At 43.8% G+C, this 19,301-nt stretch overlaps 6 protein-coding genes across 7 annotated transcripts; 3 read left to right on the top strand and 3 right to left on the bottom strand.

Moving 5' to 3' along the window:
• Window positions 1–586: 586 nt before the first annotated feature.
• Window positions 587–11,088, top strand: LOC108144767. Of its 2 annotated transcripts, XM_017269875.2 has the most exons (20): window positions 587–729; window positions 1,624–1,821; window positions 2,635–2,982; window positions 3,045–3,326; window positions 3,388–3,520; window positions 3,592–3,734; window positions 3,954–4,140; window positions 4,948–5,060; window positions 5,180–5,440; window positions 5,504–5,641; window positions 5,762–6,568; window positions 6,679–7,150; window positions 7,254–7,441; window positions 7,504–7,682; window positions 8,165–8,304; window positions 8,362–9,013; window positions 9,071–9,240; window positions 9,298–9,558; window positions 9,641–9,769; window positions 10,748–11,088. In XM_017269875.2, the coding sequence occupies exons 2-20, from the start codon at window positions 1,749–1,751 to the stop codon at window positions 10,800–10,802; spliced, it is 4,731 nt and encodes a 1,576-aa protein (XP_017125364.1). In that variant the 5' UTR covers window positions 587–729; window positions 1,624–1,748; the 3' UTR covers window positions 10,803–11,088. The 2 variants fall into 2 exon arrangements, with proteins under 2 accessions (XP_017125364.1, XP_017125366.1); XM_017269877.2 differs by lacking the exon at window positions 5,762–6,568.
• LOC108144768 lies at window positions 9,810–10,162 on the bottom strand. Its single transcript, XM_017269878.1, has 2 exons — window positions 10,055–10,162; window positions 9,810–9,994 (listed from the first exon to the last, which is right to left on the bottom strand). Exons 1-2 carry the CDS (start codon window positions 10,113–10,115, stop codon window positions 9,861–9,863), a joined length of 195 nt encoding a protein of 64 aa, XP_017125367.1. The 5' UTR covers window positions 10,116–10,162; the 3' UTR covers window positions 9,810–9,860.
• Window positions 11,089–11,524: 436 nt separating the features above from the next.
• On the bottom strand, window positions 11,525–13,481 carry LOC108144922 (putative uncharacterized protein DDB_G0277255). Its single transcript, XM_017270088.2, has 2 exons — window positions 13,275–13,481; window positions 11,525–13,200 (listed from the first exon to the last, which is right to left on the bottom strand). Exons 1-2 carry the CDS (start codon window positions 13,423–13,425, stop codon window positions 11,804–11,806), a joined length of 1,548 nt encoding a protein of 515 aa, XP_017125577.1. The 5' UTR covers window positions 13,426–13,481; the 3' UTR covers window positions 11,525–11,803.
• A 423-nt stretch (window positions 13,482–13,904) lies between these two features.
• LOC108144782 (farnesyl pyrophosphate synthase) lies at window positions 13,905–15,863 on the top strand. Its single transcript, XM_017269893.2, has 6 exons — window positions 13,905–14,152; window positions 14,421–14,515; window positions 14,586–14,797; window positions 14,857–15,218; window positions 15,279–15,505; window positions 15,564–15,863. Exons 1-6 carry the CDS (start codon window positions 13,980–13,982, stop codon window positions 15,743–15,745), a joined length of 1,251 nt encoding a protein of 416 aa, XP_017125382.1. The 5' UTR covers window positions 13,905–13,979; the 3' UTR covers window positions 15,746–15,863.
• Window positions 15,747–17,924, bottom strand: LOC108144781 (CWF19-like protein 1 homolog). The gene is made up of 8 exons (XM_017269892.2): window positions 17,843–17,924; window positions 17,613–17,779; window positions 17,224–17,555; window positions 16,856–17,167; window positions 16,688–16,796; window positions 16,298–16,626; window positions 16,081–16,238; window positions 15,747–16,024 (listed from the first exon to the last, which is right to left on the bottom strand). The coding sequence occupies exons 1-8, from the start codon at window positions 17,860–17,862 to the stop codon at window positions 15,883–15,885; spliced, it is 1,569 nt and encodes a 522-aa protein (XP_017125381.1). The 5' UTR covers window positions 17,863–17,924; the 3' UTR covers window positions 15,747–15,882.
• A 422-nt stretch (window positions 17,925–18,346) lies between these two features.
• Window positions 18,347–19,158, top strand: LOC108144274. Its single transcript, XM_017268961.2, has 3 exons — window positions 18,347–18,495; window positions 18,562–18,684; window positions 18,745–19,158. Exons 1-3 carry the CDS (start codon window positions 18,385–18,387, stop codon window positions 19,093–19,095), a joined length of 585 nt encoding a protein of 194 aa, XP_017124450.1. The 5' UTR covers window positions 18,347–18,384; the 3' UTR covers window positions 19,096–19,158.
• Window positions 19,159–19,301: the final 143 nt, after the last annotated feature.

The following is a 19,301-nucleotide window of genomic DNA, read 5'->3' as shown; positions in this document are numbered from 1 at the left end:
TTCTTTTTTATTATGATCATATTCTATTTTAGGAGCCCAAAGTTATTAGAATTGAGCTCTTAATGTATAATTTTTTTTTGTACATCAAAGACTCATCACCAAAAAAAAGTATCTCAATGATATAAAAAATGTAAATTTTTTATTTAAAATTTGTTAGTAAATTATATTATTATTCACCTGTGGGTAACAGATCAGCTATTTTATAGCAAACCAAATCCATAAAAGAAAATTATTTTCCGTGAACCGGCGACTCCCCAATTTGGAGGATGGAGTGGGTGGTCGGCCGGTTGTTCGGTGGGGGGTGGGCTTTTGTCAACTTCGGTTTGCTCGCCGCACTGATTAACATTTGAATGGCAATCCACGTACGAGCATTTAGAACATTGTGTCCATGGCTCTTTGTTGCTGTCTCCACATCTAATTAAATCCCCTATTCGAGCATTGTTGCCATGGAGTCGGTGGTGTGGTGGTGGTGGTGTGGTGGTGCCGCTGCCCCCGCTAATGGTAATCGCATTGGCAATCGCGATGGCAATGGTAAGCGTAATGGTCCAACCACCGATCCGACTGCAGACCATCAGCGAAGTTAGGTTCTCGAATTTAGTTTGTCGCGCCATATTCTAACGATCGGTCGGGTTCGGTCCCCAATAAATCATCTGCAAAACTATAATCGCTTGAGGTCAATCCTTTAAGTTTAAAATCCCTTTAAGACGGATATCCTTGCGGCAACAAACGGTATTGAAATTAATTAAATGGTTTTTAATGGTGGCCTTAAAATCCTGGTTTTAACAGTTGCACTTTAGTGTATGAGTATTTCATTGATCCTTTTAAGGACATAATAATTCTCAGGACTTTCGGTTTAGTCAAAAGTGCATAATAAGAAAGTGTTATCTGTAAGCAACCATTTAGTTGGTGGTTAAATGACAATCTAAATCTAATGATGGTTTAGGATATATCTCAAGAAACTCTTTAACTCCAGAAAAGTCATCAATGTTAACTCTCCAAATCTTTAAGGACTTAAGAAGAGTACTCAATAGTAAACAATAGTTATGTTATGTTAGTTATACTTATGATCATATATAGGATGTTCAAGTACAAAGCTTTTGTTCCGTGGATCGACGCACTAAAGGATCTTTTATATCTTTTTTAATTTCTCCCTTTACATTATAACCTTTCCATACCAAATTTCACAATTCCAGAAAAGCTTTCAGCATTTAATGTGACACTTTCCAAGTACAGCCACCACTTGAGGTCAATAGCTAACGTTTTCCAAAAACTCACTTTGCCTTTGTGTGCTTTGGCTGTGCGTCGAGCATAAAGAGTTGAGTGGACAATAAGCCGGAAGTGACATCCGGAGTTGCGGATCGATATGAGTCGAGCGACACGTAGCTTGGCTAGATTTTCGTTTAATGATCCAAATTCACGTTACGCATTGTGCACATTATGGCGGTAGCAAGAGCAGCAGCAGCAGAAATATATTTAACTATTCATGGGATTTTCCACCATTTTTTGAGCAGGGAAAATTCTCTCCAATTGAGGTCGCATATTTCATGTCATTTTGTCAGCCAATGAACTAATTAGATCACATCGGATAAACCAAAGCGACTAACAACGAGCTTTAAATTCCAGCTAAAACAGCACGCAATTGTTTCGAGAGCAAAAAAGCCAACAGGTTGTGGCTTAAAATGCCGCGATCAAGTTAGAAATCCCCTTTTGGAAGTACTCTTAAATTGAATTATAAAGGATCGTACACAATGAGACCCAAAAAGGAATTTCACCTGCTGCTACTGGCCTTAGTGGTCACTCTAAGTCTCAGTAAAATAAATGGTGAGTACTGAAATGATTTTATAACTCTAAAATATATTGCTCTTTAAGTTGTATTAAGTATGTTATGTTCATATAACATGTGTAAATCCAACATGATCACAAAACGTAATACTATATTTTTGTCAAAGTTTGTCTTTAAAGTATGTCAATAATTTCACATAATTTCAATTAATAATTTACCTTAAAAAATTCATATCTTTGAGTACATGTAAAAAAATTTATAATTCATAAGCTATAGCTAAACAAAATACCAAATAACATTATACATATAATTAACTATAAGAAAAATATAATTGTTTGAGTTAAAGTTTGTCATTAATTTAGTTGTATTTATATTATTTAATTTATTAATTTTCCTTAAGAAAATATATATATTTTAAAACAAAACAAGAGCTTTATAATTCCAAACCAGAGTTTATTAATATAATACAAAAATTTTATATGAGCAGCTATTAAAATTACCATTACAAAAGTTTTCAAAAGATTTATGATTCCCAAACAAGAGTTTATTGCTATACAATAAACCATATTTATTTATGATTTTATACAAGTGTATCTTTAATTACTCAAGTGTTAAATGATTTCATTTTTTTTTTCCTAATCTGGTGTTATAATAGTAAGTTGTTGTAGCATATTTTTTATTTGGTTTTAGATTATATTTATTTTTTTTTTCATTTTTTTTATATTAATACTTCGAAAACTAGAGTTTATTAAAATAATACAAATGCATAAGCTTTTTTTTTTATCACTATGATTTGTAATTCCTCATTATTATTTAATGTTAATACTTATAAATTCGAATGTTCTGTTCAGGTCAAACCACCTGCAAAAATGGCTTAGGCCGAGTGCTCTACGAGAGATTGCCCAACCAGCAACTGCAGGGCTACGATGACGATGTGGTGCGGGATACGGCGCCACCATTCCGGGTGCTGGAAAAGTGCCAGGACTTGTGTTTGCGAGATCGCTCTGGTTCCAACAACCTGGTGCGCACCTGCACCAGTTTTGACTTCCAGCCTGGAAGTCGAATAACCTCTTTTGGTGGCAATTCAGAGTACGAAGAATCCCTGTGCTATTTGACCTCCGAACAGGCTGGACCCGAGGGCATTGGAAGCCTTATGCTGGTGCCCAATAGTGTGCACTTCAACGAGATCTGCTTGACCTGTAAGGGCTCGTGAAAAGGGTAATCCGATCTTTTTTTAAAGCCGATCTTCTCCCAACTTTAGCAAGTCGCCCGGAAAGGGAGTGCCCGAGTAGAAGGTATGTCTTCGAGAGGCATCCCCGCAAGAAACTGAAACTGCCCATAAGTGACATCAAGGAGATAACGGCTGCGAATCGGTCGGATTGCGAGGACAAGTGCCTGAATGAGTTCTCCTTTGTGTGTCGATCGGCCAACTTTGATTCCACCATGCGATCCTGTACACTGAGCAGATTCACCCGACGCACTCATCCGGAACTGATGGAAGACGATCCCAACTCCGATTATCTGGAGAACACCTGTCTAAATGGTAGGCTAAGATCATAGTTGCAAAGCATAACCTCTAATTCACTCCCTGAACCAATGATTAGCTGAGAGGCGATGCGATGGACTGGCCGTTTTCGTCAAGGAGGAGAACAAACGCCTGGGTGGCCCCTTCGAAGTGGACATCTTCAACAACATGACGCTGGAGGAGTGCCAGACCATGTGCCTGCGGGCCGAGAAGTAAGCTTTAATAGCTCTATTCCAGAGTCATTTGAATTAATAGCGGACACCGCATCGCAATTTCATCACAGATATTTCTGCCGATCCGTGGAGTTTGACGACCAGAGCAAACAGTGCATCCTCTCGGAGGAGGACTCCATCTCGCAGAAGGATGACATTAGCATCAGTTCCAGTCCCACTCACCATTTCTATGATCTGGTGTGCCTCGATAATCGTAAGTGGCTACCGTAAAGACCTTCTCCTCTCGAGCCGAGAGCCGAAAGCCGAGAGAAGAGTCAACAGCGACAACAAGATTATAGTGGTGCATCCCATCACAACGGTTGCATCCACTTCCACATCCACATCCATATCCACAGCCATTTTCATTGCCACTTCCCCTCAACCACCTGTATATCCACACATATGTCTATGTTATGTTGTATTCCCGTTGCAGAACGAGCCAACGATTATCCAGATAACTCAGTCACCTCGCACCTCTTCTCCAGCGGCCGGCGGCCAGATACGGCATTCCAGCGGTACCGCAACTCCAGGCTGGGCGGCGAGTTTCACTCCGAGATCACGGGCCGTTCGCTGAGCGAGTGCCTCGACGAGTGTCTTCGCCAGACGAGCTTCCAGTGCAGGTGCGTTTTGTAGTTGCCGTTGCCTTTGCCGTTGCCATTCTTGTTTTGATACCCTAGCAGAAAGTGTTTCTAGTTGATCAAATTCTTACTAAAGCCAATTTTTTTTTTCTGTTAAAGAATTTTTAAGTTCTATTGCCTTATCTACTCCCTTAAATAGCATATTACAATTATAATAGATTTATAGCATATTATTACTAATAAAGTCACTTTTAAAACAGCGATTTACCACAGCTACGACTATGAAGTACTCATATTTAATCTGGTGTAGCATATATTTACATAAAATAAGTTTAAAGGTAGTTCAAAGTTACTGATTTAATTTTGATTCCCACTCAGAGGGTACTTTCATATACATTCATAGTTTGTTATGTAAACAAACGTTTCCTCCTAAAGTCTTAAAGTACGTTTTGGGTTTAAATATTAATTCAGTAGGAATAAGTGAGTTTATTATTCTAAGTGAAAAATAAAGTAAAATAAATCTTATTGTGGCAATCCACAAAATAATTTCAATATATAAATAGTAATAATTTGTATAACATGTTGATCTGGCAATAATCAAATATAATTAAATATTAATATAATACAAAAAAAACTAAGAAACCGATAAATAACTTTAAATAAATATTATTTAGGGTTAAGCTAAGATGAATCCGTTGAAGAGTGGTCAACGCTTCAATCACTATGATCCCTAGAAACTTTTTCTTTACCACCAGGGTATCCCCAACTTCGGCATGCAATGACATTGCAGCTTTGTGGTTCTCCTACTGCCTCACTAACCAAACCACTCTATCTTCCCGCAAATTACAGGTCTGCTGTGTACAGCGATCGTTTTCGTACTTGTCGCCTGAGTCGGTACAATCAAAAGGACGGCATGCGCATTATATACGACGCTGATTATGATTACTACGAGAATCTAATGTGTAAGTGGTTAGACTAACCGTTGGTTGGCGGAGGTGCTAATAGCGGGCTAGTGATCCCTGACTTTGGCTGCTGGTTCTGCTGGCTGATGCTGATGCTGATTCCTTATCCCATCTTGCAGTGAATGTGGTGGGCGGAGGGTCCGATGGCGATCACAGTGGCAGCAGCGATGGCAAGCGACCCGGGGATCAGTCGGGCAGCAACTGGAGACAGCCTAATAAGCACGACGATCGCTATGGGTCAAGTGGTTCGACTGGCGGCGGAGTTGGAGGTGGATCGCATGGTGGGACGGGCTCTGGCGGCTCAAGATTGCCGCCGGGCGAGGGCGTCGACTATAACAGGCCATACGATCGTTATCCGGACTTTGGGGGCAATGAATATGGTATAACTGACCATTTCACAATCTCTCAATTCACCTTTAATGCCCCATTTTAATCCTGGCCAGATCGCAATCCTTATGGCGGCGCTGGCGCCGATCGCGATAGAGATCGCTATCCACCCGATCGTTATGGCTCCCGATATCCAGCCGGAGGAGATCAAATGGGCTATGGCCGACCCTACGATCGCTTCCCCGATGACTATGGTGAGCTCTGTGTTTTGTGTACTCTCTTTACCCCCTTTTAACCCTTAATGTCACAAACATGAGAAAAGATCACCTTAACTCTAATTCTACTGACAACTAATGCACTAACCACTAATTCAGATCGGTACCCAGCTGGTGCGGGTGTTAATGGCGATAGAGACCGCGATCGGGAAAGGGATAGAGATCGCTATCCAGGAGCCGGCGAAAGGGATCGAGATCGTTATCCAGGGATCGCTGGAGACAGAGACAGAGAGCGTTATCCAGGCGCCGGCGACAGGGATCGTTATCCGGGCGATAGGGATAGAGATCGCTATCCAGCTGACCCTTATCCGCCGGAGCGTTATGCGGATAGGTATGGCGATCGTCGTTATACGGACAGGGAAAGGGATCGCGATCGTGACCGGTTGCCACCCTATCGACCACTGCCCTATCCCGGAATCAATGACAACAGCCTGCCCAGTGATCTACCGCACACACGACCCTATCCCACCGATGATGATGCTCCCTTCCGGCCATATGGTTATGGAGGAGGTCGTTATGGTGACAACAGATACGACAGTCGCTATCCCCCGCGTTTTCCACCTGGTCGCGAACGGGATCCCGTGGGCGGCTACACGGGCAGAGATGCACCGGACAGCATTTTCCCGGACAGGCGGTACAGACCTTCGTCCATGGACGGCGCCCGGTATCCCTATTTGCCAGACTCACGAGGGCCACCTGGCAGATACGATGACATAGTGCACAGTGCGAGGAGACCAGAACCGGACTCGGCCAAGCGCTATCCACCAGCACCCATTGCTCCGACGGGCAGTGCCAGCAAGTATGCCTCCACTCCGAACCGGTTCCCGGTAGGTAGCGATCGTTATCCCATTGACATCTACAAATACGGCAATCGCCCGAGACCCGATGATCTTGGTCGGAGACCTGGTAAGTACTTCGACTAACCAACTACCAACTACCAACTCGTAACGCGTAACTCACTTGGTGGCTAGTCGGGCCTAATATCAATATCGATGCTAATTGTCTTATCCACTTAGGTCTGGAACGTCCGCCACCACCTTTCTATGACTATGACTACGAGGAGCGGTATGGCGATAGATATGGACCCTATGACAGGGAGTACGATGGTCCACCGGGCAGGAGACCTCCCAGTGGTGGTCTGTACGGACGCTACGACACTCCTTTTAATCGTCCCTATGCCGGCAATGGTCTAGATGATCGTCCACTTCCACTGCCTGGATTGGGTCTCTCCCATCCACCCACTCCCTACGGAGGAGGAGGAGGAGGAGGCGGTGGAGGTCATGTGGGCATAGGAATAGGTGTGAACTCGGGTCCACCACGACCGCCCATCACCCGTTGCGAGGAGAGTGACAATTTCAAGCAGATAGCCGCCCGGCACAAGATGCGCCGCCACTTTGTGCGACGAGCTCTGACCGTTCCCAGTCTGATTCAGTGCGAGCGGGAGTGCATCGAGAGTCGGGACTTTGTGTGCCGCAGCTTCAACTACCGGTGGGTGTATGTGTGTGTGTGTGTGTGTGGACGGAATGCATAGATACACGATAAGCGATACACGAGCCACGAACAAATTCACATTGTAAATTTCAATTTGCAGAGACTCGGCCGCCTCCAGCTACGAGGATAGAGATAGAGATAGGGATCGCGATCGGGAGTCGCCAAACTGCGAACTGAGCGACAGAGATTCGCGGGAGCTGGACATCCACGATCCGGGCACCTTCGACGCCTCCAACTATGACTTCTACGAGCGCAGCATCGGACGCAGCGATGGCGAGTGCATGGACGGTGGGTGGAGTGCCTATTGAAGTGTCCATTTATCTTGTTTGAAATAAAATTATCTAATATAGTCACGCAAACGTGTAACGAGGAGGGCATGGAGTTTACCATTCGCACGCCGGAGGGATTTTTGGGTCGGATATACACCTATGGATTCTACGATCGCTGCTTCTTCCGCGGAAATGGCGGTACGGTCAATGTACTTCGGCTCAGTGGTCCGCAGGGATATCCAGACTGTGGCACCCAGCGGGTGAGTTCCTTAAATGATGTATAAATTTCAACGCTTGCAAGGGTTTACTTTCTTAAATGAAAAAATATAAACCGCAGTTGGTCCAAATTTAATAAGAAATTTAAACCTTCAAACGATAACCATTGTGTGTTATATTATATATACCCAAATGTAGTGTGTGCTTTTTACAATGACGCACGAAATGTTAAATAGTTTGTGTGATTTGAAAACATTTTTTATAGATTGCATGTTTAACACACCAAAAACTTTACGTGTCTTTTGTTTTAAATAAAATACTCTACATTTTTTTAAGGCATGTTAAGCACAGGTGGAATAAGTATACTGCATGTATACTTTTTTGTGTGTTATTTTATATATATATTTTATATATTATTTATATTTAACAATTATTTATATTTTATATATATCTTTAATATTTCCTTAATATTTCATTTCCTTTACTTGGGTAAGAGTAACAATCATTAATCTTGTATATTTTTTAGTATGGTGACACCCTAACTAATATAGTGGTGGTTCAGTTCTCGGACAATGTGCAGACCAGCAGGGACAAGCGCTACAATCTGACCTGCATTTTCCGTGGTCCTGGAGAGGCGGTGGTTAGCTCTGGTTACATAGGAGCTGGGTAATGAAGATAATCCATTAACCATAACAATCTTTTACTTACAAAGATAACTTTCAGATCTGGTAGTCCCATTCCCATTGAGTATCTGCCAGCGGAGAATACTCTGAGTTCCAAGGTGCGCTTGAGTATTTTGTACCAGGGCAGACCCACTACCACGATTGCCGTGGGTGATCCTCTGACCTTCCGATTGGAGGCTCAAGATGGCTATAACCATGTGACGGACATCTTTGCCACAAATGTGGTGGCCAGAGATCCCTATTCCGGACGCAGTATCCAGTTGATAGACCGCTTTGGCTGTCCGGTGGATCCATTTGTGTTCCCCGAACTGGACAAATTGCGGGATGGCGACACTTTGGAAGCTCGCTTTAATGCCTTCAAGATACCCGAATCGAATTTCCTGGTCTTTGAGGCCACGGTGCGCTCTTGCCGCGAAGGATGCCAGCCGGCCTATTGTCCTGGACCAGCGGGTCGTCAGGAGCCCTCCTTTGGCCGCCGACGAAGGTCCCTGAACACCACCGAAGAACCCGAACCGGAGGCACTGGCTCTGGGGGGCAGCAGCCAACTGGAGGCATCCACTGTGGATGAAGTCACCGTGGTAAACAGCACCACAGTATCTGCTACTTTGGGACAGGCTCCTGTGAATGAGACCCAAACGGGTGACAAAACCAAGGAGACTGAGGAACCAGAGCAAGTGCGGGAAATGATTGAGGTAATTAAAGTTGTTAATTAGGGGAATTTAATTCAGAAGCTTATGGAATCCGCTTAGGTCTTTGAAACCCGTGAGGAAATCGAGAAGGAATCGTATCCCCGCAAATTGGTGGCTCCGGTGGAAACGGTGTGCATGACTCCGGCTGAGTACCATGGCCTAATCACAGCCATCATCCTGCTAATGATCCTGTTGTTTAGTATTACAATGGTGGCAGGTCTAGGATACAGGTAGGTTGTACCTAACAAGCTAACGATGCAGGCTAATTGAGGGGCTTTCTTCTGCAGACGCTACTGGAAATCCATCTCCAAGAATCGACTGGTGGACCGGCACTCGCCAATCCATTCGCTGGGACACTCCCATTCGTCCATACGCACCCATGAGCGATTTACGGAGATTGGACATATGCCCAACATGAATGGAGGAGGTGGAGGAACAGGAGGAACTGGGGGCGGAGCCAATCAGAGCGCATCGAATCGAGCCTCAAACGCTTTTCGCACCAACATGTCCATGTTCGGCGGCTCATTACACAAGACGTTTGCCACGGGGTGAGGAATGGGCCAAGCCAAGTCTCCAATCCACCCAACCGGTCCACTTATATGGGGTGTTTAATGTTTAATGTCTTTACAGCAACTTGGCGCGCATGTGCCAGCTGCCAGTGATAAATCCCATGCGCAGTAACAATCAGAGTGGACCCCATCAATTCGAGGATCCCAGCGAGCCCATCTACACGGATCCCTCGCTCTTCGAGCGTTCCAGGCAAGTGGTTGCTATCCATACCCCAATTAGCGGCTGCAAATCAATGTGTGTTCGCCTTTTATTGCTATTTGTCTAAGCGGTCAACACCTCTTTACAATGGTCTGCAGATGCAGAGGCCCACCTTGTTGCAAAGTCCATCCCGTCCGCCGGCTATTTGGCAGTTTGTGCTGCACCAGTCGCCTTGCAACTGGCACAGGCCAGTGAACGTGGGCATATCGCCTGTAACTAGACACAGAAGTTAGCTCCCAACTTAGGCACAAATCTGCTGTCCAAGATCACACTTACTTCCGTGGGCAGCGACTAAACCGACTAGCAAAATAACCAGACAGAGGCGTAGGCATTCCATGCTGATGAGCTGTCAGATTCAGACTAAAAACTCGAGCTGGGATGGCGATAAGCCGTATCAGTCATGTGAATCTTGAACTCACCACTCTGCATATATATTCGGAATAGTATTAATAATAGAACAAAAACGAAATATTGTTTTTGTATGCCGAAGATTGCGTTCCCTTGCAGCAATAACAAAGTTATTTGGATACCTATCTATACATTTAAAGCATATAAAACTATAATAAAATTAGATAAAATATAACAAACAAACATTTAAGCGCAGAATTTTAGATATTTAAACCACAAACCTTAAAAGTTACATCTTTTTAAAAGCGGATATGTGTAGGAAAAGTTATGTCCTTAAAAATACTGGTCTAACTGGTTTTTTGAAAAAATATAAGGGTCATTAAAATGTATACAAAATCGATCCAATATTACAAACTAACATTTAAACGCAGATTTTATGTCTTTTCAAATTCGGAAGAAAATAAATTATGGCCCGAGAATTAATGGTTTTAGATTTTTTTAAAACTGAGAGACACTTTATACTTTATAGGGTCAATAGTGTCTCCTTTACTGCGTTGCAAACTTTCGACCAAAACTATGAGTATAAGTACTGATCATCTATTGATTATTTTTCGTTCACAGATCGCTGCGAAGTCTGACCATGGTGGCCGAGTCCGAGGACAATCAGGAGGTCTGAGATCCAAACTCCTGTGATTAGTTGTAAATAAGCTAAAGGTTCTAAACTGCAGTTAATCAAAGACAATCTGAGAAATATCAAGACGCTAGCTAAATGCGTGGGACCCTCGAGTAATCGGTGCGGGTCCATCAAGTATAGCCTAAGAACTGCACCACTGACCAGTATCCCAATATTATGATCTTATGCTATTTAACATAGTCTATCTAAGCTTAACAACAGAAAACACAACAATTATTCTCTATACCAGCTAAGAAATGAAATGCAATAAAGCCTAAACTTATCCATATCACAGCCGACTTTCGTTCTGCCCGGAGGAATTGAAAAGCGGTCATTAATCAGCATACGGGAGGATGTAGAGGCACATTGAGCGGCTTTGCCATTGCAGGGTTAACGAGCTAGGCCAATTGCCAGTTGCAGTGGCAGTTTCCGTTGCAGACAGTAGCCAGCGGGGATTTGTTGCAGTTGAAGTTGGAGTCTGCTCGCTGGACAATCAGAGGAACCAGGAGGATCGGTCAGAGGCCAGCACATAAATCAAGCAACAGGGCGACTACCGAGCGTAACTGAAAAGAAACCTCTACAGCTTAGTAGGTCACAAAGATTTCCATATCATTAGGAACTCGTTCCTTGCGGAGCTGAGGCTTCATATAATCATGAATGTGTCCGAAAGCTCCAGCAACTTACACTTAAGCTTACAGTGTACAAATTAATAACATCATTATTCCTTGCCTTTGCATACAGTTTAATTAACACTTTCGAAATAAATTAAAACCATTCATTACTTAAAAATAATTATATATAAATTAATGCAGATACGGAATCCCATTTGGGCCATCCTGATTGCTGGTCTTGACTAGCACAGTTTGAAAAGCGTTCGAGAGGATAGCTTCTTGGTGGGATGCTGGACCAATGCGACTCAATATGCTGTTTAAAAGCTAACATAAGTTATGAATTATATAGATTACACTATTTACAGAAACTAAGTTTGCTTAGCTAGCCCTTTTTTAATCGTCGAAAAAGAGTATTTCTAGTATACGCTTTTGTGCACTCTTCTTGCGCTCCTTGTTCATCTTGAGGAGCTCCGTGGTGACCAGCTCGCCCAGCAGATGCTCCGACAATCGCTGGACGCCCGGATGATTGGGCGGCGCCTGGAATTTCCCGAAGTTTGAGGGGTGTGAGCTGTTGGCCTGGTGTGGAAACTGCTGGTACAACTGGAAAAGGAAGTCCGTGTTTGACGGAAACATGTTCTGGTGCTGCTGCTGTTGCTGCTGCTGATTGTTGTGACCGCTGTTATTGCCACTGGTTATGTTGCTCCCGCTATTACTGCCCGTGTTGTTGCCATTGCCATTGCCACGCTGCATACTCATGGAATTGCCATAGTGATTATCGTGTTGCATCAACACCTGCGGCTCCATCAGATCATGGCTATTGTCATCGGAATCGTCATCCGAGTCGTTGCCAAAGTGGCTGCCATTGCTGGCCATCTGAGTGTGAACACTGCCATTGAGTTGAACCCTTGGTTTCTTCATGTGGAAATTGCTGGATGCCGAAGAGTCCAAATCATCGCCCTTGGGGTTGTAGACATGGGACTGCTGCATCTGCAGATTAGAGCTGGTGCTGATGGAACCGCTTGCGGCACTGGAAGAGGAATGTACCACCGGAAGCTGCTGATTAGAAGCCGGCGACTGTTGCTGGGATGGCTGCTGCTGATGCTGCTGTTGCTGTTGTTGCTGGGATTGCTGCTGCTGTTGCTGAGAATGATGGGTGCCAGCCCCGATTCCTTGCAGCGGCGACGAAAGCGGTGATTTCATCGAGGACGAGGTGGAAGTCAGGCTGCCGGCGCTGTTCTGGACGCCATTCACGCCCACAGAGGAGCCGTCCTTGTACTGATCCTGATAGCCCTGCGAGGAGTCGGCCATCACAGCGGCCACGGCCGCCGCCTGCTGTTGCATTTGTGACTGTGAGATGTGCTGGAGCTGCTGCGAGGCCACGGCCGCGGCAAAGTCCCTGAAGACCTGGTCCGCCTCGATCTTCACCTGCCCGTTGACGTTTTCCAGCGCCGAGGCAGCCGCTGTACTCAAAGCACTCATGGCATGCTGCTGATCCGGCTGGTGGTAGTGGTGGCTTTGACCCGAGCTGTTAAACTGGGAGACATTCTTCATGGAGCCATTCGACTTGTCCACCTGGTACTCGTTGTAGCTGGAGCTGTTGGCCGACTGCGGTGATGTCAGGAAGTTCGGCACATGGCGGTAGGATTTGCGCGGCTGAATGTGCTGATCGAGGAACTTCATCTTCTCCAGATAGGGACGCGACAGGTGTTCGTAGACGGGCGGATCGCCCTGCTTCCGTTGGGAGACGTAGCGCTCGCGCAGGTACTTCCACCGCTTCTTGCACGTGTCCACTGCAAAGGAGGATGAACGTTTAGATACAAAGTCTGGCCGGAGGAGCACCTCATCCTCAATTCTCCTTCCTCACCATCCGTTCGCAGCTTCATCGCAATCAACTGCCAGGCCTCGTCCTTCGTCTCGTACTTCCCGCCATTGGCGCCTCCGTTCAGGTAGTACTTCTGTCGGTTGTAGATCACTCCGTGCTGCGCCACCTCGTCAATTAGCTGCTCATCCATCATTTTATTTTAATTCGCGTTTTTAGCTGCCAATTTGCCTTTGGTGTATGTCAGGCCATTTCCAACACTGGTTGCAGGTAGTGTGCCAGTGTTACCAGAGGCATTACAAATTTAAAGGGGGAATTCAATTAATTTGTATTTAAATATATGTATTTAAAAGTACACTAACAAATCATAACATTTAAAATAAATTATAATACAGTACAGATACTGTACTTATTTTAAAAGGAAAACAATATTTCAGTTAACCATTTATTTATTGTATTGAATGCTTTAAGGTAGTGAATATAATTTGTTTCAGAATTTATTCAAAATAAATTCATATAAACTTAAAAATTCGCTTTTAAACCTTTTAGTCAATTATTAAAACAAATTAAAATAAAAACAATTTAGCTATAAAAAATTAGCTATGAAACCGTTATTTTAATAATGGTTTTTTAAAAACAGGAGGTATTTGTCCGAAATAGAAATTCGGTCACTCTGGCAGTTTTTGTACCCAAGTTGAATTGCGATTTCGTTTCGTACGCATAGTTATCAGTGAAGAGCCGTGAATTAAAATGTTTAAACTGGCCCGTATGCTCCTGCCGCAGCAGCGGATCCTCGCCAGCCCGCTGCGCCTCCAGCGCTTAATCTCCACCAGCGACGAGGTGAACTCTGAGCCCATCCTGCCCACCATTGGCGGCCTGCCCACCGAACTGGTCAACGAACAAAAGCTGAAGAAGACCAGCAGGTAATCAATCCTACCGGTTTTCGCACTTGACCTTTGTTTTGTTTACGTTTCGGCGACCGGTATACATATGTATGCATGTATCGCATACCAGATTTGGGCGTGATTTCGGATGCGGAGTTTTAGGGGTTTCTTCGGTTGCTCGGTGTGTTCATGTGGGGGAGAAAGTTTGTACCTACTTATGCAGTCACGTAGGCCAGATCTCTACGAATGCGCCTGTGTGTTAGTTTTGCACTCTATTGTTCTTAAGTGTGTTGTTTTGTCTACACAGAACCTTATCGACGCTTCAAAATCACTCGGTTCCCATTGCTGCTCGCGTCACGGTGTCGAAAGATGAAAGTCGCGACTTTATGGCCGTCTTCCCAGGTGAGCTGCGTCGCTTATTTTTGCCAATTATCATGCTAATACTAATGCTGATTCTATTCGGTTTGAAAAGATCTTGTGCGTGACATCACCACCGTGACGAAGACGTATAATTGCAACGATGCGGCCAAGTGGTTTGCCCAAGTCCTCCAGTACAATGTTCCCAGGGGAAAGAAGAATCGGGGCATTCTCACCGTGCTCACATATAAGAATCTTGTGCCTGCCCAGGATCTCACCCCTGAGAACATAAAACTCGCCCAGTATCTAGGCTGGTGTGTGGAAATGGTACATATCTATTATATAGAAATAGCTTCCCAGTTTACTATAATCAAATCCATCTGCAGCTCCAGAGCTTCTTCATCATCTCCGACGATGTGATGGACAACAGCACCACCAGACGCGGTCAACCCTGCTGGCACAAGGTGGAAAACGTTGGTCTGACCGCCATAAACGACGCCCTCATGATCGAGAACGCCATGTACGCTATTCTAAAGATGCATTTCAGCCACTTGGACTGCTATGTGGCTCTGATGGAGCTGTTCCACGAAATCACCTATATTACCACCTGCGGACAGTCGTTGGACCAGCTAAACTCGAATCGCAGTGTCTCGGAATTCACCATGGAAAACTACAAAGCAATTGTGGAAAACAAGACTGCCTACTACTCCTTCTACCTGCCCTTCGCCATTGCTTTACATTTAGCTGGGTGCGACATGACCCTTTCATTTTCTAGACTTACTTACTAATCCTCTTTTCTATTGTGTAGCTATAAGGACGCTGAGGCATTCCGCCAATCAAAGACCATTCTTCTGGAAATGGGAAACTTTTTCCAGGTACAAGACGATTTCCTCGACTGTTTCGGTAATCCGGAAGTGACCGGCAAAGTTGGAACCGATATTCAGGACAACAAGTGCTCGTGGCTGGCAGTGGTGGCCATGCAGCGAGCCAATGTAGAACAAAAGCAAATCATGATCGATTGCTATGGCAAAGAAGGTAGGGGTCAATTAAGTATTAGTCCTTATCCATTCTCAAATATTTGATTCATTTGCAGACCCAGCTAAGGTAGAACGAGTCAAGGAGCTGTACAAGGAACTTGGACTGCCATCTACTTATGCCATTTTCGAGGAGGAATCCTACAACATGATCAAAACTCACATACAACAAACCTCTCGCGGGGTGCCACACCAGACCTTCCTGCAAATTCTCAACAAAATCTACCAACGTGACTCCTAAATTACTCGATCGCAACGACATAACTAGTGCGTTTTTAATTATTTGTAGTTTTAGCATTTATATGGATGAACTGTTAGCACGGGCTCAGCAATTACAACCGAAATGAAATTTTACTATACATACATTGTGTTCTTTTCTTAATCGTCTGTAAAATCAAAAGGAGCGAAAGCCTTGCGAAAGTCTTCTACATAAGTCACTTCTTCGTTCTTGTCGAGAAGGCAATCCTTCCAGTTGACTTTTTCGTCGCAGTTAAGCAGATTCTCCGAACAGAACACGTCCCTGAAAATAAGCGATTAGTCAAGCAGTTGGGAGCGGAAATTTAGATTTAAGCGTACCTGGCAAAATGAATGGGAAAATGTTTCATTTGCCGCGTAATCAGAGTGCTGTCGTCGGGCAATTCAGCCAGGAAATAAGGTCCCATTTCTGGTAGCATTTTCTCAGAATCTAAAGCCGGCAAAGTCTCAAACTCCAGATTGAATTCCTCCGCTTTGTCCTGAAATGTATAAGGGAGATGTGAAATACATTTCTTTACAGATTACGTTTTGGATGTACCTCAAAACTATGCTTAATCTTCCAGGCATACCCTTCCTCAAAAGCCAGTACGTTGATCTGCAGATGAACAGACTTGTAATGCCGCTCGGTGAAGCACACCACTTGTCCCAAAGTTTTGAAGAACTTTTTAAGGGCCATCTTGAACTTATTCAGCTCCTCCCAATCCTCGGGGCTGAGTTGAGCTGCGCAGGGCACATGTTTGGTAGACAAAATCATGACATGATGCTTGTTGATGGGTCCTTTAGCCAGAGCCAGATAGAAATGTTCGCCCACAGTGATAATGAGATGCTTTTCCACATCGGGGGAGGATAAACAGAACCAGCATTTATCTAAGTTGAAAAAAGGGAGTGTTATAAAAATGCAGTTTGTGAAAGGCGTAAATAAAGACACCTTGCTCAATTTGAGGTATTCTAGGGCGCTTATCTCTTCTATTATTGTCACCACTTTGCCGTTTACGATTGCCACCATCCATGTCGTAAAAGTACTGACGAGTCTCAGACTGTAAAAGGTTGAATTTTAGAATTAGTTGAATTTGTTGACGGTTTCAAGGTTACCCACTGAATCATTCTTGTTAATGGCTCCGCCCAAATCTAAGCCAATAAAGGGACAAGGTATTTCGTTGGTTGTCTTTTGCACCAGGTCCAGTAAACGTGATTTGTCAACTGGTTTAAGGGTAAGTGCGTAAATGTACTTGGCCTTCTCGGCATTTCCCACATCCGCCAGAGAAATAAAGCGAGTGCAAAGCTCGAATTGCGTCGTTTCATCCTTGGGCATTCGGAAAGGAGCACTTTCGTAGTGGCTTCTGGCGCAAAAGTGATATCGCGGCTTGATTTCGCGGCAAAGAAACGATAGCAGTTTGGAGGCTGTGGCCTAAAATAGATGACTGTGGTGACAAATAGTTATGGAAGGTTTACTCGTACACCTACGTTCTCCTTCTCTTGCATGCCGAATGGCCATTGCGATGTGAGGAGGACATCCACTCCTCGATATTCCGTGGAGCAGTTTTTGGACACCAGACAGGAGTTTCGAACGGCTATGACGTCGGCTTTGGTGAACTCGTGCTCCGTACCAGAGGATTCCCCAGAATTAGCTGCCTCCAAGCCACTAAGATAGGCTATTTTAACACCACTACTCAGGGTGTAGACTCCGCGCCTTCCAAGATATGTGAGATTGGTGCAGATTTCACCGTCCGCCAGGTTTTCAAAGTATTTGCCATGCTCCTTTTTGTTGGGCCCCAGAATATAGGTGGGCACGGTGACTAAATATTATGACATTATAAAACAACTTAAACATGTCTATATTTCAGTATACTTACTATGTTTAAAGCCATTTTTGTAGGCAATCAGCTCCTCGTTTTGTTTGTCTTCGCCAAAGAAATCGCCCACACAACACAGGATTTCAAAGGGTCCCGCCTTTTTGTTGACCTGCTCCACGCGTTGGAAAAGTTGCTTAAAGCGACCACGCACATCGCCCACAACTAAGCTAGGAGGAATAAACAAGAATCAACCTTTAATTTATAATTTTAATGCCGGTTTTATTACTCACATTTTGGTGCCCGCGTCCATAATTATCGATAACTGAGAAATCGATTGTTACTAAGTTGCAGAATGCTGCCAACCTGTTGCAGTAAAAGGCGCCATTGTTCAAAGTTAAAGTAGGCTTAAGTGTTTTATTTATAAAAATCGATTTAAATATAACATGATTTAAATTAAATTCACAAATAATTAGAGCACCTATGCCTCGTTTTAAGCGCCATGACACACTTTGTAGTGAAATTCCCAGTTCCAAAATTTTTCGGCAATTGCTGTTTAATTGACCATAAAACATTCTATGCTTATATAACAAACTTTAACCTTACTGCAATGTCAACGGCCCAAAACATGACATTATTTATGACATTGGCCCCAAATAGCAGCAGATTGCAACAATGAACTTTTGCTGGGCTTTTCTGGTCATGCGTGGCTGGCACTATTAAGTGGCCAATACTCTTTGCGTTCCATTAGATGTGGAGCTGCGTGGAGGGATATAAAATGGGTCTTTCGACTCCATATTCATATCAGTCATTTTTTAGACAGTCAAACGCAATAATGTCGCTTAGTCAGCTATTTTTATTACCCGTTTTGCTTGGAGTTGCATTAAATATTGGTCATGTATTAGGCCAAACCACTATTGATTGCCAAAGACCGCCGCAACTTGTGGTGGGTTTTCTTTTCTAGTTTGATGGAGGTTTAACGGAATATTAATTATTATTTCTAATTATTTAGGATCCTGCACTTTGTTGTAGAGACGGAGGTCGTGACCAAGTTACAGAGCAATGCGCGCAGAGGATTTTAGGAGCTGCAAATGGTCAAAAACAAGGAGGCCCTCCATCTTTAGACACTGCTGCTGTAAGATTTCTTTGCTAAACATTTGAAAAACCTTTTAAATCTAATTACTCCCTAATTTAGTGCCTGGCTGAGTGCATCATGAAATCAAATAAGTATATTGATGAACCTCAAAAACTTAATTTGGACAATATACGTAGCGATCTGAGCACCAAGTTTTCCAACGATACTGCCTATGTGGAAGCCATGACGATGGCTTTTTCCAAATGTGAACCACAATCGCAGCGAAGATTGGCCATGATCCTGCAGCAACAACAACAACAACAACAACCAAAATGTAGCCCCTTCTCCGCCATTGTACTCGGCTGCACCTATATGGAATACTTTAAGAACTGTCCGGATCATCGGTGGACTCAGAATGCCCAGTGTGCTCTAGCCAAAGCCTATGTTACGCAGTGCGGCTTGGGTGCTTAATTTTCCAGTTCGCTTGACACGGAAATTGTATATACAATTTAGTAAATAAATAATAACAACGAATTTGTTTGTTTTTAATTGTCCCTTAAATATGAAAGTCTCCAAAAGATATACATATTTTTAAATAATTTGTTTTAACGCAAAAAATCTTTATTAAATTCGAATATTACCTTTTTTAATTGAAGTTTATTATCTTTTTATAATTA

Source organism: Drosophila elegans, unplaced genomic scaffold (assembly GCF_018152505.1).
Source record: "Drosophila elegans isolate 14027-0461.03 unplaced genomic scaffold, ASM1815250v1 contig_183, whole genome shotgun sequence".
NCBI classification, from domain to species: Eukaryota; Metazoa; Arthropoda; class Insecta; order Diptera; family Drosophilidae; genus Drosophila; species Drosophila elegans.
The sequence above is the reverse complement of the archived record's forward strand: the minus strand, read 5'-3'. Positions and strand labels throughout refer to the sequence as shown.

What these genes read in the sequence shown, in the direction of transcription:
- LOC108144767 (XM_017269875.2), top strand. Translation starts at nt 1,749, where the DNA reads ATGAGACCCAAAAAGGAATTTCACCTGCTGCTACTGGCCTTAGTGGTC. An exon ending in TCGCTTCCCCGATGACTATG is followed by an intron (nt 5,642 to 5,761) that starts GTGAGCTCTGTG and finishes CCACTAATTCAG; the next exon opens with ATCGGTACCCAGCTGGTGCG. An exon ending in CAGACTGTGGCACCCAGCGG is followed by an intron (nt 7,683 to 8,164) that starts GTGAGTTCCTTA and finishes TATATTTTTTAG; the next exon opens with TATGGTGACACCCTAACTAA.
- LOC108144768 (XM_017269878.1), bottom strand. Translation starts at nt 10,115, where the DNA reads ATGGAATGCCTACGCCTCTGTCTGGTTATTTTGCTAGTCGGTTTAGTC. An exon ending in TTTAGTCGCTGCCCACGGAA is followed by an intron (nt 9,995 to 10,054) that starts GTAAGTGTGATC and finishes TTCTGTGTCTAG; the next exon opens with TTACAGGCGATATGCCCACG.
- LOC108144922 (XM_017270088.2), bottom strand. Translation starts at nt 13,425, where the DNA reads ATGATGGATGAGCAGCTAATTGACGAGGTGGCGCAGCACGGAGTGATC. An exon ending in GATGAAGCTGCGAACGGATG is followed by an intron (nt 13,201 to 13,274) that starts GTGAGGAAGGAG and finishes CCTCCTTTGCAG; the next exon opens with TGGACACGTGCAAGAAGCGG.
- LOC108144782 (XM_017269893.2), top strand. Translation starts at nt 13,980, where the DNA reads ATGTTTAAACTGGCCCGTATGCTCCTGCCGCAGCAGCGGATCCTCGCC. An exon ending in TAGGCTGGTGTGTGGAAATG is followed by an intron (nt 14,798 to 14,856) that starts GTACATATCTAT and finishes ATCCATCTGCAG; the next exon opens with CTCCAGAGCTTCTTCATCAT. An exon ending in CGATTGCTATGGCAAAGAAG is followed by an intron (nt 15,506 to 15,563) that starts GTAGGGGTCAAT and finishes ATTCATTTGCAG; the next exon opens with ACCCAGCTAAGGTAGAACGA.
- LOC108144781 (XM_017269892.2), bottom strand. Translation starts at nt 17,862, where the DNA reads ATGGACGCGGGCACCAAAAT. An exon ending in GCATGCAAGAGAAGGAGAAC is followed by an intron (nt 17,168 to 17,223) that starts GTAGGTGTACGA and finishes CATCTATTTTAG; the next exon opens with GCCACAGCCTCCAAACTGCT. An exon ending in TTTCCCATTCATTTTGCCAG is followed by an intron (nt 16,025 to 16,080) that starts GTACGCTTAAAT and finishes GCTTATTTTCAG; the next exon opens with GGACGTGTTCTGTTCGGAGA.
- LOC108144274 (XM_017268961.2), top strand. Translation starts at nt 18,385, where the DNA reads ATGTCGCTTAGTCAGCTATTTTTATTACCCGTTTTGCTTGGAGTTGCA. An exon ending in AAAGACCGCCGCAACTTGTG is followed by an intron (nt 18,496 to 18,561) that starts GTGGGTTTTCTT and finishes CTAATTATTTAG; the next exon opens with GATCCTGCACTTTGTTGTAG. An exon ending in CATCTTTAGACACTGCTGCT is followed by an intron (nt 18,685 to 18,744) that starts GTAAGATTTCTT and finishes TCCCTAATTTAG; the next exon opens with TGCCTGGCTGAGTGCATCAT.